Source organism: Penicillium psychrofluorescens (assembly GCF_964197705.1).
Source record: "Penicillium psychrofluorescens genome assembly, chromosome: 5".
Taxonomy (NCBI): Eukaryota; Fungi; Ascomycota; class Eurotiomycetes; order Eurotiales; family Aspergillaceae; genus Penicillium; species Penicillium psychrofluorescens.
In genome coordinates, this window is record NC_133443.1 from 1,079,125 (window position 1) to 1,105,407 (window position 26,283).

Here is a 26,283-nt window from a genome sequence, read left to right on the forward strand (position 1 = left end):
GATAGATTTGGTGCGCGAAACAAATAACTAAGTACAAATAAGCCTAGCTGGAGTCGGCTTCCGAATGCAAGCATACAGCATGGTGCCCCGTTTCACCACTCAAATGCCGACCTCCGGGTGCAGCAATTCGGGTGCGAGACATGATATTGTTCCGGGATGGATTCATACTGTCGTTGTGATAATAAAAATTCCGAGCTAAACAACATGAAACACAAATAGAAATAGAATAAGCATTAGATCAAGTCTGTTCGAATTTTCTTGTTCTTCTGCCTGTCGAGCGCCTAACAGTTTCTTGCTCCTTGCCTCCGGTTACCAACTTACCGGGGATGGTTTCGGTAGGCTGTGTAGCATCTTGCGATGATTTAGAGAAGTTTAAATATTCAAGCTTGACCACTATCTTGATATGTTGATGCTCAAACTGCAGGCTTAGTCTCGCGGTGTCTATCTCTTCCGCCTTAGAGCCACTGTCGGCATACATTCCGACGAGTGTACACAACATTCCAACAGCATTCCAACGTCTGAAAGCATTCCTTTTCTTTTCCAATTTCCTTCTATCCCTCTCCATCTCTGCATTTATGACAAAAATAATAGCAATAATTTGACTAGGGTTCGAAAACCTCTGAAAATACAATAGATCTTGTTCCAATAGATCGGTTCGCCATTGGGTAACTTCTAGCTCGTCATGTTCGCCCACATAAACTCGCTGCCATGCAGTTTGGCTCATTCGTTTTTCGCTGATCATGTCCTCGATATGTGTATTCCCAGGATCCGAGTTGTGCCAGTACTTCCTATGACAGCCATGTAAAGGATCGATTGCAGGCTGACGATCCAAAAGATCTGAATTCAATATGAACGCGGCATAGAAAGGAATAATAAAGTGGAAGGTATGTAGATCGACCTGAGGGCTAGTATTAATGTTCTCTGCATTCCATCCACCACCTTCCGCATCCGGCCACATGGTGATCCCTGAGACAGCACGTCAAATCTGCAGAGGAAAAATCCCCGTTAGTTGCAATAGTAATTCATGTGACTGTTTTCGGTCAATCCAGCTGTATTACTATTGCTATTGCCATTAAATCATATGGTCGGGTGTTTGTTTGTATGCATTAGCAGTGCCCCGTTACGAAGGCGGATGTTTGAATCCGGACATGAATCCCGGGGTAGTTTCAGGGCGGCCCCTTCCTATATAGGCGGATTATGGCAGTCTTCATAAACTCCAATCATCCTATGTTCTTGGCAGTCCACCATCCTCGACCCAAGGTGGTGTAACAAATCACCGTCTCGAACACTATTGTGTTCATCTGATGACTTGATTGTTAATGCACTGCCGTATTTGTCGCCGATATTCAGCCATAATGTATCTCACCAGGGTTACAGGCCGATTCCGCATCTTGATGATGTCGGCCCTGCTGCTGTTCACTTTCTGGCACCTGTCGTCATGGCGATCGGGACCATACGCCTTCTCGATTGGATCGCTGCATCACGCACCCGCTTACAACCTGACCGGGCATACGGAGTTTTGGCGCCAGTTCCAGCCTCTCTTGGAAGAACATGAGCCCAAGTGCCCTCCGCCTCGACGAATTGGCAATGCCCAGACAGCTGGCTATAAGACTTCGGACCCTGACCCTCGACCGGACATGTTGAAGATGCCAACTCATGACGTCTTGAGGATGACGAAAGCACACTCTGACTTTGTGGATGCCATAAACGCAAACCCGCCGAGTTTGTCTTATGTTCCCGGATCGAGGGGTCTGGTGTGCACCGCCGGAGGTTCATATTTACCAGTTCTAGTTATTTCGCTGCGGATGTTGCGTCGCACCGGCTCAAGACTTCCCGTTGAAGTCTTTCTGGCAAACCACGATGAATATGAGGAGCATATATGCAAAAAGGTGTTACCTTCACTGAATGCAAAATGCATCATTCTCTCGGAAGTCCTCGACGCATCGTCGGGCTCCAGGCCAATTGAGAAATACCAATTCAAGCCATTCGCAATGCTCTTTTCTTCGTTCGAGGAGATCCTTTTCTTGGACGCGGATGCATTCCCTCTCGCCAAACCGGAGTCATTATTCGAACGCGAACCATTTCATTCAAAGGGAATGCTCACTTGGCCTGATTTCTGGGCTTCTTCTGCCTCGCCCTTGTACTATCACATCGCCTCACAGGAGGTCCCCGCAATGGAAAAGCGACAGTCAACCGAGTCCGGCGAGGTTCTCATATCAAAGAGAACTCATCTCAAGACCCTGCTGCTCAGCACATACTATAACTACTGGGGACCGACACATTACTATCGACTCTTCTCCCAGGGAACCGCTGGAGAAGGCGACAAAGAGACATTCCTGGCCGCCGCAACAGCGCTAGGAGAGGAGTTCTATCAAGTCAGCGAGCGCATCTGCGCCATAGGCCACAGCACCAAGGGAGGTCTAGCCGGGTCGGCAATGGTTCAATTCAACCCCATCGAAGACTACAAATTGACGCAGAAAGGAATCTGGCGCGCGGCGGGAGACAATGGAGTGAAGCAGCCACGTCCGTTTTTCATTCATGCAAACTTCCCAAAATTCAACCCGGCAACGGTATTCACACAGCAAGCCGTCAACCCTGCATTCAATGATGACGGGAGCTATACGCGGGCCTGGACGATCCCAGATTCCGTGATCAACGAATTCGGGCGAGACGTTGAGAAGGAGTTCTGGGCTGAGATTCTGTGGACAGGATGTACGCTGGAAAATAAATTCAAAAGCTGGGAAAACCAGACCGCGGTTTGCCAGGATGTGAAGAAGTACTGGACTGCTGTGTTTGGGCAGGAGGATCCCAGGGGTGTGTGATGCCTGTATAGTCGCTAGCGAATTTAATCTCTCGGATGTTTCTTCACTCTCTTTCATTTCACATCGTGTACTATCGTAGTAGTCTCAATCTCGGCATTTCATCCCTCGGCGTTTCGCTTTCAGTGGTACCAAAAAAGCACCTCGCATCCCCGCTCGATAGACCTGCCTCGAACAACGACTCGGCACGGCTCGCTTTCCTTCCCCGTGGGGAGACTGCGTCATAGTGTCGCATCTGGGAGGCCCGAGCACGCCTTGCATGCGCACTATCCCGAGACAAAGTACAACCGATCTTCCTTACTAGGAACTATTCGGGGCATGTTGATGCCGGTCCTCCATCATCGCGAGTCTCTCTCCGGGGTGACCCACCAACCCCGCAAATGTCGGATACTTCGTGTTGGCGAGAGGTGGGTGGGAACGGCCGAGACTGGACGCCGTTCAATTGATGTGACGGTCTAGACTATGAGGTCAGAAGCTGGAACTAGGCTGCAACTGTTCCGATAATTGGAGCTATGCCTTCCCATACTTTAACGATCTTCTACTAGTGAGCCTCTATGATGTTCATGGGGATTCTTCGACCGGGATAAAAAGATGAGTGAGCGTAGAGTAAAGACCGACATCTCATGTAGTGTCTGTCTTTGATCGTCGTTAATGATATCATACAGCATTGGATCTCCCGATCCCTTCTGCTGCACTCGTGGTCTCTAGAGATGTCAGCCCCCTCGTCTATAGAGAACCTCCGAGGGAGCGTGACAGTTGAACAGGGTGACCACCGTGGCAAGTCATTCCGATGCACCGTCGGAGCTGTGCCGGTGTCTTTAACCAGAATACACTTGCAGTTGTATATATAGGAGGAACAGATGTCCAGGGTTGGCAATTAAAGCTACAGGTTTTTCTTCCAGGCTTGGTTATCACCCATGTCCTCCAGTATGTCCACTCATCACATATACTATCCCGGATACACAACTAGCAGATCCATCATCCGTCGAATGTAAAACAGCTATTCATGCACCAGAGAGAGACGAGCAGGGCCAGGACCGCGAGCAAGGAAGGAAGTCAGTCAAGTGAAGGAAAAAGAATATACATAACGCGGATTGAACAGGAATCAAGAACGCCCAGCATCCTCTCAAGGAATCAAACGCAATTGAGTTCTGAAAGATCTAGACACACGCTGTTCATCGGAGCAAAAAGAAAAAAAAAATGAAGAGAAAAGCATGTACAACTTAACACATGGTGGGATCTCATGGACGATATAAGAAAATGCAGCGCTGGAACTCTTAGCAGGCGCATCCGTCGTTGTTGGTCGTTTCCTTGGGGTTGATGTTCACATCAATCACTGCAGTTGAAAAAAAAAGTCAGCATGTGAGAATAGAATATCGGTAAGAGTTGGCCTACTGGTGCTTTCGCCCCGGTTCGCCTCGCCCTCCATTCCAGGCAGAGCCTGAGCTATCCTCCGAAACAATTGCTTGACGTTGTGTCCAACCTTGGCGCTAGTTTCGATGAACATCAGACCGTTCTTCTTGGCCTCCTCCTCGCCCTGTGCCGTGGTGACTTCCCGCTTGTCGTTCAGATCGGTCTTGTTGCCCACCAGCACGATGATCACATCGTTGCCACGCTCCCCACGCACGTCATCGATCCATTTCCGGGTGTTTTGAAACGACTTGGCGTTGGAGATATCGTACACCACAACGGCGACGCTCGAGTCGCGGATGTACGAGGGGATTAGCGAGCGGAAGCGTTCCTGGCCGGCGGTATCCCAGAGTTGGAGGCGGACGGTCCGGTCTTCCAGGTACATGGTCTGCCATCGTCAGTCCTGATTGCAGATTTCGCGTTTTCGATAGCCATCAATTACCTTGGACAAAAAATCGATGCCAATGGTGGCCTGGTATGTGTTGTCGAACGAGTCGTACATGAATCGCGTAATCAACGAAGTTTTGCCAACTGCAAGGAGAGGTCAGAGGTTTCCAATTCTCGAATCCCATTGTACCTACCGCTCTGTTCGCCCAGAAACACCAACCTAGAACGATCAGTATGCAGTTTTCAATTCAGCCCCCTCCTAAAGATGGGACCACGTACTTGAACTTCTTCAGCGGGTTCGAGTACGACCCGACGCCCGAGGAAGCCATGGCGGAAGAAAATACGTAGAGGCAATCAGGACCGAGATCAAGGATCAAAAAAGAGAACAAACAGGCTCGGAGCAGACAAGACAACAACGGAGTGGTGAGAGTTGTTGGCCTTTTGAGTCTGGGGAAAGGTAGGCCACCGCCCGGACAGGTTAATCCGGTCCGGGCACGGGAAGCCACCACCTGGACCTTTCTCTGCCTCAAACACTCTGGATTGGATCATCCACGCTCCCACTCCTTGATCTTCCGTCATTCCTCGAGGTCGCCATGGTTCTCGCTTACCCGGCTGGTGGCGCCACCATGGCCTTGGTCGTGGTTGGCCTGTGTACGTTGAGATTCCCTCTTCCGACCAACGCGGTCGTGTTCGTTCGTGACAGCTAATGGCAATGCCGGACTCTAGACATGCTCTTCCACGGGGAGGGTGAAGCATTTAATGTACGTTCCAACATGAAGCGAGCGACAACGCACAGACTGACAATACTAGGTCGGCCGCTTCCTCGAGGAGGTTTCCCCTTACGCCTGGGCCAACATCGGTATTGCCATGTGCATCGGGTGCTCTGTGATAGGAGCCGCATGGTGCGAACCCATTCTCACCCTCTATCCTCCGTTCCTTTCTGACCATCCTGCCTTACTCTAGGGGTATCTTCCTCACCGGATCGTCCATCGTCGGCGGCGGCGTCAAAGCACCGCGCATCCGCACCAAGAACCTGATCTCGATTATTTTCTGTGAAGTTGTGGCCATCTACGGCGTGATCATGGCGATCGTGTTCTCCGCCAAACTCAATGTCGTGTCAGAAGACGCCCTCCACACTACAAGCAATTATTACACCGGCTACGCACTCTTCTGGGGCGGCATCACCGTCGGCATGTGCAATCTGATCTGCGGTATCTCCGTCGGCATTAATGGCAGCGGTGCTGCGTTGGCCGATGCGGCCGATCCGAGCCTGTAGGTTTTTGTTTCTGTGACCCTTTTGTGCTGGACTGACCATTCGTTCCCCTCGCCGCAGGTTCGTCAAAATCCTTGTCATTGAGATCTTTAGTTCAGTGCTCGGCCTGTTCGGTCTGATTGTTGGCCTCTTGGTGGCCGGTAAGGCGCAGGATTTCGGCGCTGCTTAACTGGCTGGCTGAATCGAGGGCGGTGCTGTGGTTCTGTCGGAGGAAAGGGATCGGGGATGGTTTCGTTGGCACCTTCGTGTTCATGACTTTTTCTTCATATGTATTGGCATTGCGGCGTCTGGAATGTAGAGCAGTCCGGAATTGTGATGATTGGCTGGATGTACAGTAGTAACTAGGTTAGGGCAGCCCGAATTGCACCCGTGGTTTTGCTTCCTGTATGGCTCAACTTCGCCGAGAATCCCCGCGTTGCTCCACCAGCCCCCGGGGTCCGGGGGAAGAGAACGGACATGGCCAGGTCTGATCGAGGCTAGCCAGTACATGACTAGTCAAGCCACTGAAAACCTTCTGGGACAATGACGTCGGGGCGCGGGCAGGGATAACGGAACAGGAATATATAAAGTGCCCTTCCCGAGAAATTCACGTCTCTGGAAAATCGCGCATTTCTGGTCTGTCCCTTTGTTACAAACCTTCATCATGGATGCTCGACTCAAACCTGCGATTCTGGTCGTGTCCGACACGGCCGCTCTCAACCCCGCCTCCGACAAGACTGTCGATGCCCTGGCCCCGATTCTGGCCGCCGAGGGCAAGTGGGAGGCCCCCGTCGTCAAGATCGTCCGCGACGACGTCCTCGACATCCAACGCGCCGTCTGCGACTGGACCGACGGCTCGGATTGGGTCAACCTGGTCCTGCTTACCGGCGGCACGGGCTTCGCGGTCAAAGACAACACGCCCGAGGTGAGTACCTACATGTAATGCTGTCCTTTTTTGTGGCACTCGCGCTGACCAACTCTAGGCTGTATCACCACTGATCCACCGTCCGGCGCCTGGTCTGGTGTATGTTTCCACGGCATAATTGTTTGCTTGGTCGAACGGAACTAATGGTATTTCTAGTCATGGCATGCTGGATGCCTCGCTCAAGGTCACTCCTTGTAAGTCCGACACGCTCTTTGTACCCCCACCATGTCACTAATCAACCATGCGCAGTTGCAATGATGTCGCGACCCGTCGCCGGTGTCCGTGACAAGTCCCTGGTAATCACCTTGCCGGGCTCCCCTAAGGGTGCTAAGGAGAACCTCGAAGCGGTAGTCAAGCTTCTGCCGCACGCCTGTATCCAAGCCGCAGGCGCCAATTCGCGGCTCCTACATGCCGGCGGCATGAAGAAGCTAGAGGCCGAGGCTGGTGTGAGGGCTGCGGCAGCCACCGCACCGAGCACCAAGAGTCACTCCCACGGTAATAACCACCGTCACCATCACAACCATGGCCACAACCATAACCATGGACATGTTGTCCCCAAGGCGCACACGTCGCCCGCAGACCGTCCGCAATCAAACGACCCGGGGGCTGGTCCCACCCGTCGTTACCGCACATCGCCGTACCCGATGCTTTCGGTGGATGAGGCGCTCGAGAAGATCAGCGAGCACACCCCGAACCCAGTGGAGGTTGCAGCCCCCGTAGACACCACCTTGGTGGGCTCGGTGGTCGCAGAGGATGTCTACGCCGCAGAGCAGGTCCCCGCGTATCGTGCCAGCATTGTCGACGGATACGCCGTCATTGCACCCTCGTCGGGCGAAAATACCAAGGGAATATTCCCCGTGGTCTCGGTCACTCATGCAAATGATAGCGGGAACCTGCAGCCGTTGCAGCCAGGCACGATCGCTCGAATCACCACGGGTGCTCCTCTGCCTCCGAATGCCAATGCCGTCGTCATGGTCGAAGACACCGAATTGGCTTCGACCACTCCCGACGGCAAAGAAGAAGCCACCGTGGAAATCCTCGCTGAAGACATCCAGCCCGGTGAAAACATCCGTGAGCCCGGCAGCGACGTCACCATGGGCAGCAAGATTCTCTCGCGCGGAGATCTGATCACCTCCGTCGGCGGAGAGATTGGCCTCCTGGCCGCGACGGGCACCACATCCGTCAAGGTCTTCCGCAAGCCCCGCGTCGGCGTCCTCAGCACGGGCGACGAGCTCGTCGAGCACACCGACTCCCGCACTTTGACTGGCGGCCAGATCCGCGACTCCAACCGTCCATCCCTGCTCTCCTGCTTGGCCTCCTGGGGCTTCCCGACAGTCGACCTCGGCATCGCGCGCGACACCCCAGCCAGCGAGCTGGAACAAGCCCTCCGCGACGCCCTGCGGGGAGTCGGGCGTGCCTCCGACAGCGTCGACATCATCGTCACGACGGGCGGCGTATCAATGGGCGAGCTGGATCTCCTCAAGCCCACGATCGAACGCACCCTCGGCGGAACCATCCACTTCGGCCGCGTATCCATGAAACCAGGCAAACCAACCACCTTCGCAACCGTGCCTTTCAAAGCAGCCACGAACGAATCGGGCTCCGTTGCCTCCCAGCAAGAACGCCAATCGAAGCTCATCTTCTCTCTCCCCGGCAACCCAGCCTCCGCGCTGGTGACCCTCAACCTCTTCGTGCTGCCCTCCCTGCACAAACTTATGGGCATGGGTGTGGGATCGGACACGAACGAAACCAAATCCGTGAAAGTGACCAAGACCACCATCCCCCAGTCCCTCGGCCTGCCCCTCGTCGCCGTCGTGCTGACCCACCACTTCCCGCTTGATCCCAAGCGCACGGAGTACCACCGCGTTGTGGTCACGGCTTCCCGCAGCGATGGAAGGCTGTACGCCACCAGCACGGGGGTCAAGGGCGTCGGACAGCGCAGCTCGCGAGTTGGTAGTCTCGCCAGTGCGAATGCGCTGGTTGTTCTGCGCGCTGGGCGCGGCGTTGCTATCAAGGGGGAGATCATCGAGGCGCTCCTTATGGGGCCTGTTCATGCTGGTGAGGTGAGGGTGAAGGCGTAGGCCTTTCGCCTCTCACTTTAGTTTACGTGCTTTTATCTCTCTTTCTTTCTGTCTGTGTTTTTATGGATTATGATTTTGGCTTCAAGCGATGATATACACTGATGCTCTCGGGCCTGGTTCCCACTTTTTTGTTATTTGTCTGTTCGGGTTTTGTTTTGTTTTGTTTCTTTTCTTTACTTTTGTCTTGATTTGACTACTTGCCTAACAGGCTGTGATTGCCACTAGAATGACTAGATGGGTTAGAAAGGCAAGTTAAAGCTGCTAGACTTCTTAGATAGGGACCAATATATATCTCCTATTTTCCAACCATATCCATGCATTGTACAGTACTCTATCATCTTTATTCTTTGTCCGAGATAAACCAAAAAAAAAAGAAAACCTCTATCAAAAGCAAACAAAACCCGAGGTCCTAGAAACATACTATCCCCTAGCTATCCCTTAGAATACTTCCAACCCACTTTCTTCTCCGCCCGAAAAGCCCTCAACGTCCCCTCCCTCCCGGGCTTCCTCGCAATCTCAATGACAAAGAATCTCACGAAATCCCCCAGCGTCCAGTAACTACTATGCGCGCTCAACATATTCAGATACTGGATATTGAGAGCTCCCCCACCGCCCGAGAGGAAGAAGTCAATTTGGCCGTTCTCGTTGAGCAGAAGCATGCGCTTCTCGGCGATTTCTTCGCGGGTGAAGTCATGCGTTTCGAGCTCGACGTTCGAGGGGAGTTTGGCGATTGCTGCCGGACGGGTTGGTCCTGCGGTAGTGGTTGGGAGGGAGGGCATAAATGCCGAGGATGAATTGGGACTCCATCGGAAGACGCTGCCGAGGGATTGCCAGAATGTGGAGGTTGCGCTGGGGATTGAGGCTGTTTTGAGGTTGTTCGAGAGATCGGTGTCTACCGCTGCGTTTAGGCAGTAGGCGATTGCTAAGATGGGAGTGGGGGGTTAGGACATGTATGTACTTGGAGACTGAGAAGGGGGCTGGGTAATACGTACGGTCTGTTGTGTGCATGATGTTGTAGATGTTGTCCACAGCCAGACAGCCGTACTTGTCAGCCTCACCGGCGACGCCGCGCAGACGATCCTCGCCTTCGCTGCCTGGTTTGTCTCGGCCTTTTCGAGGGAGAAGACTCGCTGGGGGACTTGTTAGAAAAGATCTCTCGATGAGTGCAGGTCTGCGTGCCGTACCTTTATTCAGCAAAAGGAAAAACCCGACAGGGCTTCCACAGAGGAAGAGATGTCTCGTATCAAACTCGAACATATCGGTATGCAATGGTGTCGTGGAAAAATCAAACTGGGGCACGTGTGTTGGCTGCTGGCTCAGAATGTCGAGCGCCATGACACTCCCAAGAGAGTGGGCCACAAGATGCACGCGGCCATGTTCCCCAAAGCTGGGGTTATTCTTGCACCAGAGACGATACACGCGGTTCGCTTCTCGAATGACTGCCATTATCATCTTGGGTTTGTGGTGAGATAGGTAGTAAGGGATATCAAGCATCACATCGCTGATGAGAGATCGCACAGCGGGGAGTGTTTGCGGCGTAATGTCCGCGAGGGAGAACCGATTAGACGGCAGGTCCTCCGAAGTAGGAGAGTCGATGTTGGCTTCTTCCAAGGAGAGCGTTGATCGCCAGTTCACCGGGAGAACCATGATCCCACCGTGATCCTCGCGGACATGAGGCCAGACAGGCTCGTTGTTCAGTTCCATGTTGACCTCGCGACGGAACGCGTTAATCGCGTGGGTGAAGTGATAGCTTTCCATTCGTTCAGAGAGCTTTTGCCCGATGCCATGAATGACGAGGACGAGATCTGTCGGTTGTGGCCGCAGCTCCTCCATTCGGCAACCGTAGCAGATTTGTTGGCCCGGCGCTGCAGCCGGGTCTCGTGATTGCGTGCGTCGAATGTAGTGCCTCACATCGATGGGGTTGGCCTTGGATGGATGCAGCTTGTCCCATAGTTTGCGACTGAACCCGCGAACTACTGGGATGCCAATCTGTCGACCTTTCCGAATCGCGCTGAGCGGGCGTCGTCCCCTTGAGACGGATGGAAGTAAACTGGGTCTCAAGATTTGGGCATTCTTTGCATCCACATAGATCGCACTGGAGTTGAGGTAGGGTTTGATGGCTTCCGAATGCGCAGCTGTTCCCCCGGCCGCTTGATTATTATTGAGTTTCATATGGACAGCTTCCTCCGAATCAATGCTTTGTTGATCTTGGGCGGTTCCAGGCCGACTAATGGAATCATCTTTCGAGAACAACCGGTGTACGATTTTCATCTCTGCATCAGCACCGTGCTCCATGCAGCTGTTCAGTTCGTCCTGCCATGTTTCAGTCCATGGCTTCAAGTACTCGTATCCTTCTTCGAGCTTGTTCGCCAGATCGGTCTCCACGGGCAACATGGTGTTCTTGTAGAACCATGTAGCGCGAATCACGCTTGAGATATCGTGAAGGGGACTCCAGTAAATGGGTTTCATCTGTGAACTCGTTAGAAAGAAAAAAAAAAGGCACATGGACATAACGCCAACATACTTTCAAGTTTGGAAGCTCGACCAAGTGAAGCCGAGAGACGCCCACCGGAATCATCGATTGAGGAGTCGTCGACTCCGTTCCATCTCTCGACGAACTTTGATCCATTTCATCTGGGCCAAGGCTTGCTCTCAGCTTCGAGGGCTTTGAAGCGAGTTGAGGCGCGGCGCTGCTTCTGGGGATTTCTCCATGGCCCCCGTCCTGTAATGAGAGCGATTCAACCGACCGACCGAGAGGACTGTGGCTCCGTTGGGAAACGGGCGCCCTTGCGAACGGCGAGCCACTGATACTGGCATCCCGAGAATGTGTGGCGTGAATACTTGGCCCAGGCTCTTCTCCATCGTCGGTCTCGTCCATCTCTGGCGTGGAGCTGTTTCTCCTCTTGGCCGGGCTAGAGTCCTTCATGGAGGAGGATCGGTCCCGTTTGCGCTGAGAAGCGAAGCTGCCTAGATTGAGTTCCCGCGAGTCATCGCCCGCACGAGATTTTGGACTGCTCGTGTCGCGCTCGAGTCGACTTCTTAGAGATTGGCCCTCTGGGAAGGATGTTGGCGTGTTCACGGAATTCCCTCGACTCCCTATCAAACCGGAGTCTAGAACGTGCTCCCTCCCAGGCACAGTAATGCCTGTGCGTGCGTCCTGTGCGGTCTGGGGCCGAGAGTTCTGCGTGCCAGCACCTCTTGTCTGACGAAGCTCCTGCCAAGCCGCCTCGAGCGCGATGTTGTCCCTAGCAGCGAAGGGCTGAGGCGGCGCGCGTTCATTGCCAGCCTCTTGACCCGCTGCTGAGGGCAAGGGAGCTAGCGGATCATCGATCGGAAGCGATGATACATAGAAGAAGTGCGCGCGTACCTCTGGCGGTGCGGGCAGGGAGTGCAGCTGGGAGAGCTCGCCCGCCTCGTCTGCCAGCAGGCAGGTCGGGCCATAGGTGTGGATCGGACCCGCCATGGCGGAGACGATCGATCTTGGACTCTTTTATTGTAGGACTGTGTGTTGTCTGGGGGCTGCTGCTGTTGTTATTATTGTTGGTGATCTAGACGGGACTGATGGAGACGGGCATTGCGGTGGAGCCACGGTCACCGATCGGGGCCAGGCAACCAACAATTCGGCAGCGTCAGGGTGGGTGTTTCAAATGGCAGAGCGGGCCGAGTGTGACGGGGATGATTACTGAGGTTATGGAACTAAGGATTGGAAGGGAAACAAGGAAAGAAGAAGAGGCAGCGGGATTTCACTATTGGGGCTCCCCGTGATCCTGCTACCCGATGACGTCGCCCGACAGGGAGTACAGAGACGGAACGTACAAAGACTGGAGGTCAAATCACTTTGGAATACATTGCACTAGTTGAGAGGAGCTACAAAGGCACCATCGAAGCTACGAGGGGTAAATACCATCCCTCACAGCGAAAAGCTGACCGCATGCCGGGAATGAGCCTTCTTCAGTCGCTCAATGATCTCCTCATGAGCAAACAGCTGGATCCGATGAAACGCCTGCAGAGTCGGCACGGTCGCATTCAGCATCTCCAGTAGCTGCTGGATATCATGCAGGTGTTTGCGAATGGCACTGTCCGGCAAACAAAAAGTCCGAACACTCATCTCCGTGGCAATCGCCTTCCAGTTGCGCAGGTTCGAATGCAGCAGGACCGGGTTGACAGCGCACTCGCCGTGGAACCGGAGGGTGCGGATGTTGTACAGGATGAGCTCGCGCTGGGTGGTCTGGTCGAAGTGGAATTCGGTCACCTGAGGACGATTCTTCGAGCCCCAGAAGCTCCGGATGCGCTTGATGGATTCCTTGGAGATGCGACGGTCGTAGTACTGCTCGAGAAGGAAGGCGTTGGCCGCCGAGCAGATCATGTACTCGAGCTCGGAGTACAACTTGGCCTGAGTGCCGAGGTCGAGGGAGATGGGGACTGTGGTCTTTCGGATGATGGTAGTGGAGTTACTGTTGAACGATCCCGGGTGACTGCGCGAGACATCCTCCGCCTAGAGAGAAGTATGAGCAGTGAGCGCCAACCTCCGATAAGAACAAACTGACCAGTTCGCCGATCTGCTGCTTGATCTTGTTTCCCAGACTCTTCAGCCGCTTGGACGTGCTCTTCATGGGACGCAGACCCTTTGGCTTTCCAGTGTCTTCCAGCCAGCCCTTCTCGCCGAATAGCTTCTTGTGAGTCGTCTCGGGAACACGCAGCCCGTCTGCAATCCTGTCCACCTTGTCCGTCGCGACAACCTCCTTGATAGTCTCCAGAACACGGGTCGGAGAAGCCTGCTGGCGGAAAGAATGGTCGAAGTCCAACGAAGCCACACGGCTGCGGACAGGGTTACCGACTTCATTCTTCTCAAGAGCCGGGTGACGCTGATGGCCCTCCTTGATTGGGATGCTCAACTTCTGCGGGAGGAGTTCCTTGTGGACACCATCCATCGGGAAAGGCCAGCACTCAACAGAGCAACTTTGCTCACCACTCGAGCGCGAGTCAGTGGAAGTCATATTGCCCGAGGAGCCCGAGGGGGACAGGCTGGGGCTACCATCCGAGTTCAGATAGGGATTGCCCTTGTAACACTCTCGGCAGATACTTGTCTGATGTCAGCGTCAATGTTCCCCAGGTAGAAGTGTGAAGGATTCGTACTCTGCACCCATCATGAGATAAATCCGCTGGGCGTTCTCGCTCATCCGGTGGAAGTCCGGCGAGATCAAAGGGGACTTGACAGGCTTGGCCTTGACTGGGCTGTCCAGATAGTCGGGCTGCTCGAGCTCGAAGGGGTTGGAGTGTTCTTCCTCATAGATCGGTTCCATGATGATGGACAGGCAGGATGATTCCGAGCGAGTACTATCCTAGATCGTAAAGGGAATGAAGATGGCGTGGGAAGCTTGATCCGCTCATGGCATATATGGACATCGTGGTATTCACTGTGTTGTGACAATAGAGGTGTTCCATATTGATCTGAATGGGGTATTGGGAGGTGGTGGGAAGAGGGTGGCACAATGACCTTATTCAGGTGTCAATAGGAACAATCATGGCGATGGAAGATGATTCAAACACCCCGGTGCCTCAGGCCATGAGGGTTGTCGGATTGAATAGCTGCCACCAATAATATGCCATTGCTTTTGGTGATGGTTCCTGCATGTCACACAGAGCTACTGCTGTAGATCAAGCCAATCCATTGTCTATCTGATTATTGTTTGCCATCTCCAGGTCCGATACCTCGGCCAAGAGTCCTAGGGCGTGCGACCAGGCATCTAACCCCGGGGTTTCCGAGCGCCAACTACCTTGCGGCACTCCCAGCTCGGATTCGGGAAATACTCGAGGACCAATGATCGAAGCATAATTCCGAGCGGGCTAGTCACGTGAGTGGCACTCCACTTGCCGAAGTGTTAACCGTCCTGCGCATCAGCACCTTCGGGTTTCATGCCGGCATTCTTCGCTAGTCCACTATTTGTGCCAGCGCTGGTCCCTCCCCACACAGGGCTTCTGTGCGATCATCCCTGCCGCCACTGATTGGCCCACCCACCGCTACTCCCCACGATGCTCCCGACTACAGCTGCCGTGACTGTTCGCCGTCACTGAATACCCCGGTTTGACGCCGCAACTTATATATCTGCCTTGGTGCCCCCTCATGCTTCCCATTCTGTCTGTTTTGATGCAACCGTGCGGGTGAGATTTTGGAACCTTTCTGATCCTTTACTGCCGATCAATATTACATCCCGATCAGCATGGTGCATTGTCAAGAAAAATATGACATTGTCATCGTGGGCGCCGGCCCCGTCGGTCTGCTCTTGTCCCTGTGCATGTCGCGCTGGGGCTACAAGGTCAAGCATATCGACAACCGCCCCGTGCCGACCGCCACCGGCCGCGCCGATGGCATCCAGCCTCGGTCGACCGAGATGCTGCGCAACCTGGGCTTGAAACGGCCCATCATGGCCTACGAGCCGGCCAAGGTGTACGACGTTGCCTTCTGGGACCCCAAGGGCGACGGCAGCGGGATCCACCGCACAGGAAGCTGGCCCAGCTGCCCGCGCTTCATCGACACCCGCTACCCGTTCACCACCCTGGTCCACCAGGGTAAGATCGAGCGGGTCTTCCTGGACGAGATCGAGAAGGCCGGGACTCATGTTGAGCGGCCGTGGACCATCGTCGGCTTCAACAACGACGGCCGCGACCCGAAGTACCCGGTCGAGGTGAGCCTCAAGTGTCTCGACACCAACGTGATTGACGTCATGCGCACCAAGTACCTGTTCAGTGGTGAGGGAGCCCGCAGTTTTGTCCGTGAGCAGCTCGGCATCCAAATCCGCCACAAGGACCCCATCGCCTACGTCTGGGGTGTCATGGACGGCGTTGTCCGCACCAACTTCCCTGATATCGAGGTAAGAAGATAGTCTCCCCTACTTGGAATTGCGGTCTAACATCTCTGCAGACAAAATGCACTATCCACTCCGACGCTGGCTCGATCATGGTCATCCCTCGGGAGGACAACATGGTTCGTCTCTATGTTCAAATTGCCTCGTCCACAGACCCCGACTGGGACCCTCGCAAGACGGCAACTGCCGAGCAGGTCCAGCAGTCGGCGAAGAACATTCTCAGCCCTTACTGGATTGAGTGGGACCGGGTCGAGTGGTACTCGGTGTACCCCATCGGCCAGGGTATCGCGGAGCGGTACAGCCTGGACCAGCGAGTCTTCATGGGAGGCGATGCCTGCCACACCCACAGCGTTAGTCTCTTCCTCTTAATGTGAAATCTCCTTTGCTAACACCCCCCAAGCCTAAGGCTGGTCAGGGTATGAACACCGCGTTCCACGACGCCCTCAACATGGCCTGGAAGCTCCACGCCGTGGAGTCTGGCCTCGCCAAGCAGTCGATCCTGAGCACCTACGAGACCGAGCGCAAGGATATTGCCGAGATGCTGCTGGACTTTGATGCCAAGTACTCGGCTTTGTTTTCCAAGCGCCGCCCCAATGCCGGTGAGGTTGGCTCTGCCAGCAATGTCGCCCTCACCGCGAATGGCGAGGAAGACGACTTTGTCAAGACCTTCAAGTCGTCTTGCGAGTTCACCAGCGGCTACGGCGTTGCTTACAAGCCCAACATTTTCAACTGGGACGCCAACCACCCAGCCAAGTCGGCCCTGTTCAACGTCCCCGGTGCCCGCCTGATTCCCGGTCGGGCATTCACCCCAACGACCGTGACCCGTCTCGCCGATGCCAACTTCGTCGAGCTGGAGCAGGAGGTTCCCGCGAACGGCGCATTCCGAATTTTCATTTTCGCCGGCCTGCAGGACAAGACCAAGAAGGCGATCGCCGACCTGGCCATGCATCTGGAGAAGGAGCGCTCCTTCCTCTCGATGTACCGCCGGTCCGACATTGCCGACATCTCATTCTTCGAGCGCCACAACCCGCACTCCAAGCTCTTCACCCTGTCCGTCATCTACGCCGCCGCCAAGAACGACATCAACGTCGAGCTCATCCCCCAGGTCCTGCGCGATTACCACCACCACATCTACGCCGACGACATCCCCGATGTGCGTGTCCCCAATGCCAAGTTCTCTGCCCACGAGAAGCTGGGCCTCAACCCCGACCAGGGCTGTGTCGTGGTCACCCGGCCTGACAGCCACGTTGCCTGCACCGTGCAGCTGGTGGAAGGCAGTGGCACCGTTGATGCACTGAATGAGTACTTCAACTCGTTCTCGGCCAAGCCCCTGGGCCAGGACTCGCAGCAGAGCCGGCTTTGATCGATGACCTGTTTGATGTGTTATTATAGACCTTGTACATAGCCCTTTGCTTCTTTTCCCGGTTGTGCATGTTTTTGGCGTTATTCTAGTCATGAAGGCAAATGAATTAACTCTCGATGAAATTGTGCTCGTAGAACGAACTGATCTTGTCGGCCTTGGGCTGATTCGGCTAAGCGAGGACGACCATGACATAGTCCTAACAAGTGATAGTAAGATGGAGCTTGAAGAAAACTTTGGATGAAGGCCAGCTCATGTAGCATTTGTAACCTATAGTGAACTCCCTTGTAGCTCTAGGAGTTGTGTTGTACATTCTTATCGATACGGGTCACATGGGCCGGCCCTTCCATTCCCCGCACCGCAACTGAGAATCTTCTTCTTTCCACCTTCGCGTCAAACACACTGAGAGCACTACCGATCTGCTTTTCTCAGCGTGCAAAATGCTTTCACTGATTCTCACTGCTGAGCTGGAAGGGTTCGTCTTTCTCTCTCCTAGTTCCTAATGACCTCTTCTTCCCCCGCACCGATCAAATAAGCTATCTTGCAATGGCAAGATAGCTGCACATCACAATTCCTATTTGAAGACCGGATTAGCTCACTCTCTATCCTTACAGCGTCACTGCCCTCAAGCCCACTGACACCGAGGAGAACCCGTACTTCTACACTTTCCGCGTCAAATGCACCGGCTGCCACGAGGAGCACCCGAACTGGGTTAGCTTCACTCGCTATGTATGTGCCCGCTCTACAAGTCTAGCCACTTACTGATGCATGTGGGCTTGATAGGAGCAGCACGAGATTCCTGGAAGTCGCGGCGAAGCCAACTTTGTGTGGAAGTGCCGTCTTTGCTCGGTAAGGAGTGCACACCTTTTCTTTCTCACTCAGGAGCGCACACATTCTATACCCTACCTGCTTTCTTTCCTGATTTGTCCCCCTTTGAAAATAACGTGGTTCTAACGCTGTCATCTAGAAAACCCACTCCGCCTCCGTCATCGCCGGCCCCTTTTCCGTCGAACCGAAGCAAGACAAGCGCAAGGGCCAAAAGATTATCGACATGGACTGCCGCGGCCTGGAGTTTACCGAGTTCAAGCCTGATGTGAGCTGCCTCTTCCTCTTCCTCCTCTTTGTCCACTAACGAATGTTGTCTATAGGGCGAGTGGGAGGCCAAGGGTGTCGAGTCCGGGACTGTGTTCAGTGCCATCGATCTGATGGAGGAAGAGTGGTATGACTATGATGAGAAGGCCAGCGAGGAGGTGAGCATCAAGGACCTGAAGTGGGATCTCGGCCGGGCGTGAATACTTCTTTTTCTAAAATTTTTTTTGTGAGGGATGCGAGAGGGGAGTGGGCGCTACGGGGGGTATGTTCTGGGCTCTGCTTTGACTGATATCCCTTTCCTTTTTGTCTTGCATGGAGCTTACCTGAGCCACCAATGGATTGAGTTTTTAACTATTTCTGGCTACTCTCTGATTGGTATACTGTGATTCATCCCCAGCCGTACCACTTCTCTCAGAATATGAGCTTAAGCTCAACACAGCTGACAGCAAATGCCAACGCATCCCGAACAACCTTCTCCATTGCCGGCGTGATATCAAGAAACTCAACCTCGGGATCTTTGGACCCAGCGCTTGGTGCTGGGGAGATCTTTGAGGTGTAAATGTAGGCCTTGGGTATATGTATCTTTATCAATTTGTTTCTGGTGTATTTCGGATTAAATTGACAAGGAGAAAAGATACGAGACATGAGTCTCTTGTAACTATGGCAAAATATCCCTGCTATAGTCCATTACATAATCAATATGGCAGTATGGTTAAGGCGGTGATGTCCCTCTCCCCCTGATTGGCCGCGACGGACCAGCTCACATTTTCGCGCTTGAGCAACTCCGCGATCCTCAACACCCGGAGAGAAAAGAGAGAGAGAGAGCTCATCGCCCCGTCCTTCTCTTTATATTTTTCTGGTGATCTTTCTGTCTCCGGATCGCCGCAACCCACACATTTACAATGAGTGTATGTCTTCCCCCCTCGCTCTCCATCTGAGCCAGCAGACTCCCGACCAGGGTGTCCGGCCTCTGCAATCCCAAGAGAATCATAGCTAACCTCTATCGCTGCAGTTTCAACCAGTCAACCCTCGGCCGTTTTTGCAGGCTAGGTACGAATTCCCCCAGTCCGGCTCGACTCGAGTCCAGTACCCTTCGATTCAATCAACTCCTCAACCTCTCAATCTTCCCTCCCTCCCAGCGGGGACTCCTCTCATCGCCCGAATCGCCATTGAAGCAAATACTAATATCATATTTTAGAGTCGGTACCGAGATGGTCATTCGCCTGAAATGGGGCCAGACCGAGTACAAGGGCATGCTGGAGAGCATCGACTCGTACATGAACGTGCTGCTGCGCGACACGGAGGAGTTCATCGATGGCAAGAACACGGGGTCTCTGGGCCTGGTATTGATCCGGTATGTACCTATTCGCAGGAGGAACAATGGTTGGAACATCGGTCAATAATCAGTCATGCTGACTCGTGGCAACGCAGGTGCAACAACATTCTCTGGATGGGCTCGGCTGAGAACGTGGAGATGACGGATCTCGGGTTAAAATAATGGGGCACAGAAGCGAAGATGGGGAGCACCTCGGTTTCCGTGCGCGCGTTTACAGAGACGATGGATGACCTGGATGATTGAGCTGGACGGCGCCGTCTATTGAGCGATCTTTGCATCTCTCTCCGATGTCGACTCTTGGTTCGGGACCGTCGAGCTCGTGCGCGTCCGGCGCCAACGAGTATGCGCGAGGGAATTGATAGAGGAGGAAATCCGCAAAAAAAAGACAGAAGGATTCGGGGCGATGACGGCCACCCCAGCGCTGGCGGCTGTTGTCGATTTAACTATTTTCTCTCACCATATCCGGCTCTCACGCGGCGTTTTTGATGGAAATGGAATTTTGTTTCAACTACCAGTTACTAGCCACCGATTAACCAACCAACACGACACATTGATTGAATGGTGCAGTACCTAAACCGCGCAAATAATTGCCGGCCCCAGCGGCCGTATCCCTTGTGGGACTTCTCACCATCGCCCGCCACCAAGTAAAAACCACGCTGGCTGAAAGGTCTGCAATAGTTACAGTAGATCCCGAAACTGGTGCGACCACCTACACTCTTCGATTGATTCTCCAGGCCCCAGCGCCAAGATAAATTAATCTATATTGGGAGTTTTTCCAGAGTACCCTTTTAAATCCATTTCTCTCCGATATAATGTTCCAGAAAGAAAATTCCGTTACGTTGTCATTTCAATTCTCTGATCGAGCTTTCCACCAACAGGCAATGGCAGGTTCTTTGCTGGCAATTTGGGATGTTTGTTTCTTACAAGCCAGCCATATCGATCGTATTTGTCATGAAATTTTGCTTCGATGTAGTCTGCATAGGTAGAGACAGGTTTCGAAAAGCCACCAAATGATTCTTTCACTTCGCTCATTTTCTGGTCCTCGTAAGGAAAGACAATGACGTTGGTACCATATACCTGGACAGTCAGAATCAGATTGCAGGTCTTCCGCTATCTGATTTGGGATCATGAAAAGGGGGAGGTATAACTGGATTCGAAAATTACTGTACTACTGCGAAGCTCGGAACTAATCTCACTGGTCGAGTGAAACAGATTAAAAGTTAAAAGTCTTTAACTGGGTTAAGTCATTGGTTCCAAATATCTTTGTCAAATACACACATTTGTTCTGCCCTAAATTAGCTATGGTAAGTGAGCCAATCCACTGCCCCCTAGGCCATCATTTAGCAAACCCGCTTGCTAACCAACAATTCTGGACCCTACGCCAGATCTATCCCGATCTAAACGTCAGGAGGCTTTTGGGAAATATTAGTGACGGTGAACCTGCCGCCTCGGGTAGCGATCGGCTCTGCACTGAGCACATACGTCTAGAATACAGTATGGCGAGACGCCCTGAAGTAATAACCGTTATTGATTTGAGAACAAACTATGTATTAACGTTTGCCTCAGTCTGACTTGTAACACCTACTCTCTGTACCTGTGTCTCTAAACCCTAAGTGCTGTGACCATTTGAAACGTCCGCGACCTCAGCTTCAATGATCATCTCATACTCCTGAGGGTCAGGCCAGAAGTTGACAATTTTCAAGCCAGCATCGGTCAACAGCCTCTCCCACGCATCTTGGGTCCTCTCGGACGCTGACAGTAGCGACATCATGTTCACGTCCATTGTGGTTTGGCTAATGCTCGCTCCTGTGGGCGGAAGAACAATATCATAGACGAAGAGCTTGGAGTATCCCTTTACCATTGCATCTCTAGTATTTCTTAGCAGTTGCTTAGCTTTGTCGTCTGGCCAATCGTGAAGAACCGCGTGCATAAAGTAAGCACGGCTCCCTGTAGTGTTGGGTATTAGTAGGCAGACCAGACTTTCTTAACTGAGTTGCCACTTACCTTTCACAGGCTGTGGCAAAAAAAAGTCATGGGCCATAGCTGTGATCTTTTTATTGACCTGAGCATTGGCAATCACTTCTGGAAGGTCTTGCAAGACTAACGATCCGGCAGGAATATCCGGATGCTTGGCATGCACATGGGAGATGTCGATCCCGGTGTTTCCACCGACATCAACCACGAATGCAGAACCATTGTCCAGCTTAGCACCGTCGAGCAGTCTGGTTGTATCGTAGACCTTGGTCCACGGGGACTTCCACATTGTCCATGCCTCCATATGACCGGTGAAAGCTTCAAAGTAATCCGGGCTTTTCTGCAATCGTCCAAAGAAATTGAGACCATCCGGGTCACTGTCCGAGTGGTTGTTCACAGTGATATCCGTAGGTTCCTTGTAGGAGATCTTGGCTAGGTAGGCTGGCAAGTTACGGCCAGCCGCAATGTATTGGTTTGTTCTGGTCAAAATGTCAGTGTGACACATAGGTCTGGTAGCTCGGTGTATACTTACGCAGCTTGAAGAGAGGCGCGGACCTTGGTACTCTCATCGCCAATAGCGTACGAGAAAGCAGTCGGCTTGAATTTGTCTTCCGCTGTCTCCTCGACAACGTTGAAAGCTGCCAGTAAGCGGAAGAGCCGACCTATACACGCTCAGTGAGCCTTCCGTAAACATGCTAGTGTGAGGATAAAGGCTTACGCAGTAGGTTTGTATCGATGTTAGGAGATGTCAACTTGACCAGCTCGTCGAGATTCTTCTCGCCACCTCCAAGGCCAGTCCAGGATTTCCACAGGTCCAGGTCGATGCCTGTCTGCAGTGCAGCAAAGACGACAGGATGTTCAAAGCAGAAGCCCCAAGCGCGCTCATAGGGGTTTTCCACCCTGGCAAGCAGTCGACGTGCTGCAGCGCGTACTTGTAGCCGTTCTACTTCGTTGCCGCCAAAGGCCTCGGGCTGAACAGCATCAAGGGCGGCAATAATTTCTTTGGTTTGAGCAGGCATATTGAAATTTCCAAACTTGAATTCCTAGGTTCAGAGGAAGAGAAATAACGTATTCAATCAGACAAATGGCATGAGCTACGATAAATAAGCTAGCTTCCGCTACGGGTTACGTCAAGGGCAGTGACTTTCAAAGGGGTTCCTTTCACTAACGGTAAATCGGTTACGTTGTTAGGGTCTCCAGGCGAAGCTAACGGTACTTTTGAGAGCCGAGCCCTCGCTAATACAAAGCGCACAGCCCTCCATAAAACTTAAACCCTGCCAAGCGGCGCCGGTGTGTCAGCGCCACTAGAGCTGTCAATTTATAGTGTAAACCTAGAACGTTGGTCCTGGGAGCCTTAATCAAAAGAGCTCGTGTCTGAGCCGCGCTCCACGAGTTGGGCGACACGAGCGTTAACATGTGAGTACTCGGGACGGTACCTTAACCGGAGTCTATTCTCACGAGCCGTTGAGTTCACTGTCGACCTCAGTGGTGGAGAGCTTTTACAGGGAGGGAGTCTTGTCAACAGGGGTTAATGTAGCAACTGCTGTTCTGGGATTCCGGAAGTTTACCCCCGAGCGAAAACTAAATGGTGCCTAGTTATCCCTATCTAGGAAACTAGACCGTACTTCGGCTACTCTTCCGCAAGCCTAGACACTGAGGAACAAGGGAGCTAGCGGGGAGGCGTAAGCATCCTGGCAGGCTACTTTGAGTTGAGTGCGAACTGCATGAATTCAGGTTTTTACTGATCCAAAGATCTCCCAATTTCATTTGCCACCCACCACAACAAGACGGCCGACGATGTGTGCTCTTTTGAACTCAATGGGGAAGGTGACCGGTTAGTTGGTGTATCCAATATTGCGAGCGAATTTGGCTGCAGATGTACCCCTGGCCGTTAGAGCTAGGACCCGCAGGCTGAATTGTGCAATGTCAGTGGTTGAAATGTCTCGTATCAGTGCAAGAACCCCCTGTAGACCCTGGTATGATCATCGCACGTTTCCTGTCAGAAGAGTTTCCGGTGGTGGGGCTGTGGCTTGAATTACCTACGCTTGTGGATCTTTGACCCCTCCACCGGGGTAAATGCCCCAATTTACATACTTTGTCTCGGGCAAGGGGAGGCTATGATGTTGATTTCCTAGGGGTTGCTCGAGTCTAGACTAATCCAAACAGCCTGGACGACCACGGCAGAGAGGGGATTCTGCTATTAAACACGCCTGAATCTGTTAGACCGTTATAGCCATTAGACGACTCTCTGGGGAGCTGTATGTAGACTACAGCCAACGTTGCATTACAACGATATGCGTTAGCCGACAGTGCACAAATCACTTGTATCACTGGTACATCCTTACCATAACCGGCAGGAACAGCTCTCGGGGAAGTAAGCCGGCGGGACTAGACTTGTTTCCTGGAAAGGACGAAGTGGATACTCGAGTCCGTCGCAGCCTGGCTCTAAATGACATGTCCAAAGAGAACGGTCCAGTGTACTTTTGGTTCGCATCGACAGCGGAAGTTGATATTGTTTAACATACAGGACACAGCCCTTCTATAATAATACATCCAAGGGGCATATCCTCGTCTTGGTGGGCTCTCTTTTCCTCCACCACCCAACGATCTTTCTTTTCTAACCGTGTATTTACTGTGGTTACTTTCAACATGAGCGCATACGGCGGCTTAGGGCCCATGACCAATGCAGTCCTTTGGGTGGAGGCCGTTATCGTTGCTGTCTTCGTGGCGCTCCGGCTCTATACGCGAAAACAGATTCTCAATTCTGTTGGCGCTGACGATTATCTGGTTCTTATTGCACTGGTGAGATCAACAACCGCAACTCCATATTGCTTTTGGAAAGACTAATGTGCCGAAGGTTCTCCATATCACTTACACTGTCTTCGTCACAGTTTCGAGTGTTTATGGTCTAGGACGACTGTACGCACAAGTCGGTGATCCAGCCATCTACTTCACAGCTGTCAAGTACGAAGTGTTTAGCCAGGTGGCTGGTCTTATGGTAATCGGTGTTGGCAAATGTGCCGTTGGCGTCTTCCTTCTTCGAATTGTGCGAAATAAGATCCAGATTTGGTTCATTTGGGGGTTCCTTGCGGCTACCGTTTTCATCACACTGTTCGCCAGCATCACTGTCGTAATACAGTGCTTGCCGGTGCAGAAGACTTGGAATCCAACTGTCAAAGGAACATGCTGGCTCGACTTTTCGAAGGTTGGCTTCACTGTTGGATGTGAGTGCCGCTATACTGCCGCGAATTGGATCCATACATGCTAAGCCTGTCATCTTCTAGCGTGGTTTGTCGCCGCCGACTTCGCCTTTGCAATTCTTCCGTGGTTCGTTGTCTGGGATCTCAACATGAAGCGCAAAGAGAAGATCACCGTTGCCTGTGGTCTTAGTCTTGGAGTCTTGTAAGCCTGAACACCCCCACTACCCACTCCTTTGCGCACATATCTGACGCGAATACTCCAGCGCTGGAATATGTGGCATCGTCCGCACCGTCGCTCTGGGAGGCCTAAATGCATCTGAGTATATCTGTATGTTCCCTCAACCCTCACCAACAACGGTGGAGCTAACCCAGTTCGAAGATGATACAGTGCCAATGCTCATCTGGTCCGCTACGGAAAGCTGTGTCACTGTCATGTGCTCAACAATTCCCGTTCTGCGTCCCCTATACCTTCGCCTCAGGTACGGCAAGGACAGCCAGAGCGGCTCCTCTGGCAACACCTCCTACAAACTGCCCCTTTATGGCAGTGGTCGAAACTACGGCAGACTTACAAAATCTGGCAATGAAATTTCAGCCATCGTGACGGACATTTCTTACCAGAAATCCCCTATGCAGCATAAAAAGAACAATACCAGCGATGAGACTATACTTCGGGGGGCTGCAGGCATCGAGAGGACGGATGAGGTTATGGTCAGCTGGGAGCGACCTGGCAAAAATGGCTAGAGAGCGTCAGGTCCGTTGATTGATGTTCGCTTGTCAAATTGGTCTTTTAGCAGGTATAGCTTGGGTTCATGGTGCTGTTTTCCATTCCTTTGGTAGTGATGGTAGTGTTACCGGCAAACCTTTCTTGGGCAATGAGTGATTTAGTGTTTGCTGAAGTGTCCTTGTCCATTTTCGAAAACGATGCCTTTGATGTTTGGATTCTCATTCTCGAAACCCAGAATATAGTCTGAAGAACCGGAACCATTTCTGTCTTAATCGACGCAATGGAAACGCAATGAAAACGTTCAACCGCTAGATGAGAACTTAGTTGGTCGGACGGATGTTGTTGCAACGAGGGTGAACATTCACCGACTATATCTTCGGCATCGGGTGAAGGGCAGATTACTGATGGCGTTTATTCGTGGTCAAAGTGACTAGGGGTGGGGGCATACGAGGGAGTCCATTCCTAGAGATCAGGCTATTTATATCGGTAGGTATCATCAACGTTGAAAGGAGTGTAAGTCATCCCCCTAAGCAGAAGATGCCACTAAGGAGTCTAGTAACATTATTGTGTGTTAACTTCTACTATGGGGTGGGACAGAGCGTAAAGTAGAGATAGCTGTGGCTAACAGGCTGAGTAGTGTGATAAATAGGTTCATAAATTGTCTGTAGGTGGGCAGGGTAATGTAAGTCACTATTTGTAGTGTCTAGTACCTGAGTAACCCCTAGGCTGTCACTTGGACATAGGAAGTGGCGGAGGAAAGTAACCTCGCTAGATTTTCGAGGCCCTCTTAGGTACTAGTATTTGACTTGTTTGCATTCCCGTAGAAAATTCTAGTTGCTTTAGATCGCTAATTCAGT

General features: G+C 52.5%; 11 protein-coding genes across 11 annotated transcripts; 7 read left to right on the forward strand and 4 right to left on the reverse strand.

Moving 5' to 3' along the window:
- Positions 1-1,355: 1,355 nt before the first annotated feature.
- Positions 1,356-2,822, forward strand: PFLUO_LOCUS7670 (mannosyltransferase; the record flags this gene model as incomplete). Its single annotated transcript, XM_073785328.1, has 1 exon — positions 1,356-2,822. One exon carries the CDS (start codon positions 1,356-1,358, stop codon positions 2,820-2,822), a length of 1,467 nt encoding a protein of 488 aa, XP_073641695.1.
- A 1,274-nt stretch (positions 2,823-4,096) lies between these two features.
- Positions 4,097-4,945, reverse strand: PFLUO_LOCUS7671 (GTPase Ryh1; the record flags this gene model as incomplete). The annotated part of the gene is made up of 5 exons (XM_073785329.1): positions 4,097-4,155; positions 4,215-4,617; positions 4,672-4,760; positions 4,811-4,836; positions 4,896-4,945. The coding sequence occupies 5 exons, from the start codon at positions 4,943-4,945 to the stop codon at positions 4,097-4,099; spliced, it is 627 nt and encodes a 208-aa protein (XP_073641696.1).
- A 264-nt stretch (positions 4,946-5,209) lies between these two features.
- Positions 5,210-6,058, forward strand: PFLUO_LOCUS7672 (V-type proton ATPase subunit c''; the record flags this gene model as incomplete). Its single annotated transcript, XM_073785330.1, has 5 exons — positions 5,210-5,267; positions 5,343-5,377; positions 5,427-5,518; positions 5,580-5,888; positions 5,950-6,058. 5 exons carry the CDS (start codon positions 5,210-5,212, stop codon positions 6,056-6,058), a joined length of 603 nt encoding a protein of 200 aa, XP_073641697.1.
- Positions 6,059-6,532: 474 nt separating this feature from the next.
- PFLUO_LOCUS7673 (uncharacterized protein) lies at positions 6,533-8,874 on the forward strand (the record flags this gene model as incomplete). The annotated part of the gene is made up of 4 exons (XM_073785331.1): positions 6,533-6,793; positions 6,852-6,892; positions 6,950-6,987; positions 7,043-8,874. 4 exons carry the CDS (start codon positions 6,533-6,535, stop codon positions 8,872-8,874), a joined length of 2,172 nt encoding a protein of 723 aa, XP_073641698.1.
- Positions 8,875-9,305: 431 nt separating this feature from the next.
- PFLUO_LOCUS7674 (uncharacterized protein) lies at positions 9,306-12,337 on the reverse strand (the record flags this gene model as incomplete). The annotated part of the gene is made up of 4 exons (XM_073785334.1): positions 9,306-9,796; positions 9,867-10,004; positions 10,059-11,343; positions 11,399-12,337. The coding sequence occupies 4 exons, from the start codon at positions 12,335-12,337 to the stop codon at positions 9,306-9,308; spliced, it is 2,853 nt and encodes a 950-aa protein (XP_073641699.1).
- Positions 12,338-12,784: 447 nt separating this feature from the next.
- PFLUO_LOCUS7675 (uncharacterized protein) lies at positions 12,785-14,177 on the reverse strand (the record flags this gene model as incomplete). Its single annotated transcript, XM_073785335.1, has 3 exons — positions 12,785-13,369; positions 13,422-13,956; positions 14,011-14,177. 3 exons carry the CDS (start codon positions 14,175-14,177, stop codon positions 12,785-12,787), a joined length of 1,287 nt encoding a protein of 428 aa, XP_073641700.1.
- Positions 14,178-15,095: 918 nt separating this feature from the next.
- PFLUO_LOCUS7676 (uncharacterized protein) lies at positions 15,096-17,103 on the forward strand (the record flags this gene model as incomplete). Its single annotated transcript, XM_073785336.1, has 3 exons — positions 15,096-15,746; positions 15,797-16,090; positions 16,141-17,103. The coding sequence occupies 3 exons, from the start codon at positions 15,096-15,098 to the stop codon at positions 17,101-17,103; spliced, it is 1,908 nt and encodes a 635-aa protein (XP_073641701.1).
- A 437-nt stretch (positions 17,104-17,540) lies between these two features.
- PFLUO_LOCUS7677 (uncharacterized protein) lies at positions 17,541-18,392 on the forward strand (the record flags this gene model as incomplete). Its single annotated transcript, XM_073785337.1, has 5 exons — positions 17,541-17,575; positions 17,715-17,829; positions 17,884-17,949; positions 18,068-18,193; positions 18,249-18,392. The coding sequence occupies 5 exons, from the start codon at positions 17,541-17,543 to the stop codon at positions 18,390-18,392; spliced, it is 486 nt and encodes a 161-aa protein (XP_073641702.1).
- A 702-nt stretch (positions 18,393-19,094) lies between these two features.
- On the forward strand, positions 19,095-19,690 carry PFLUO_LOCUS7678 (uncharacterized protein; the record flags this gene model as incomplete). The annotated part of the gene is made up of 4 exons (XM_073785338.1): positions 19,095-19,100; positions 19,205-19,242; positions 19,391-19,546; positions 19,624-19,690. 4 exons carry the CDS (start codon positions 19,095-19,097, stop codon positions 19,688-19,690), a joined length of 267 nt encoding a protein of 88 aa, XP_073641703.1.
- Positions 19,691-21,137: 1,447 nt separating this feature from the next.
- PFLUO_LOCUS7679 (uncharacterized protein) lies at positions 21,138-22,521 on the reverse strand (the record flags this gene model as incomplete). The annotated part of the gene is made up of 4 exons (XM_073785339.1): positions 21,138-21,475; positions 21,533-21,981; positions 22,035-22,164; positions 22,221-22,521. The coding sequence occupies 4 exons, from the start codon at positions 22,519-22,521 to the stop codon at positions 21,138-21,140; spliced, it is 1,218 nt and encodes a 405-aa protein (XP_073641704.1).
- Positions 22,522-24,151: 1,630 nt separating this feature from the next.
- PFLUO_LOCUS7680 (uncharacterized protein) lies at positions 24,152-25,443 on the forward strand (the record flags this gene model as incomplete). Its single annotated transcript, XM_073785340.1, has 5 exons — positions 24,152-24,304; positions 24,360-24,726; positions 24,787-24,904; positions 24,966-25,030; positions 25,091-25,443. The coding sequence occupies 5 exons, from the start codon at positions 24,152-24,154 to the stop codon at positions 25,441-25,443; spliced, it is 1,056 nt and encodes a 351-aa protein (XP_073641705.1).
- Positions 25,444-26,283: the final 840 nt, after the last annotated feature.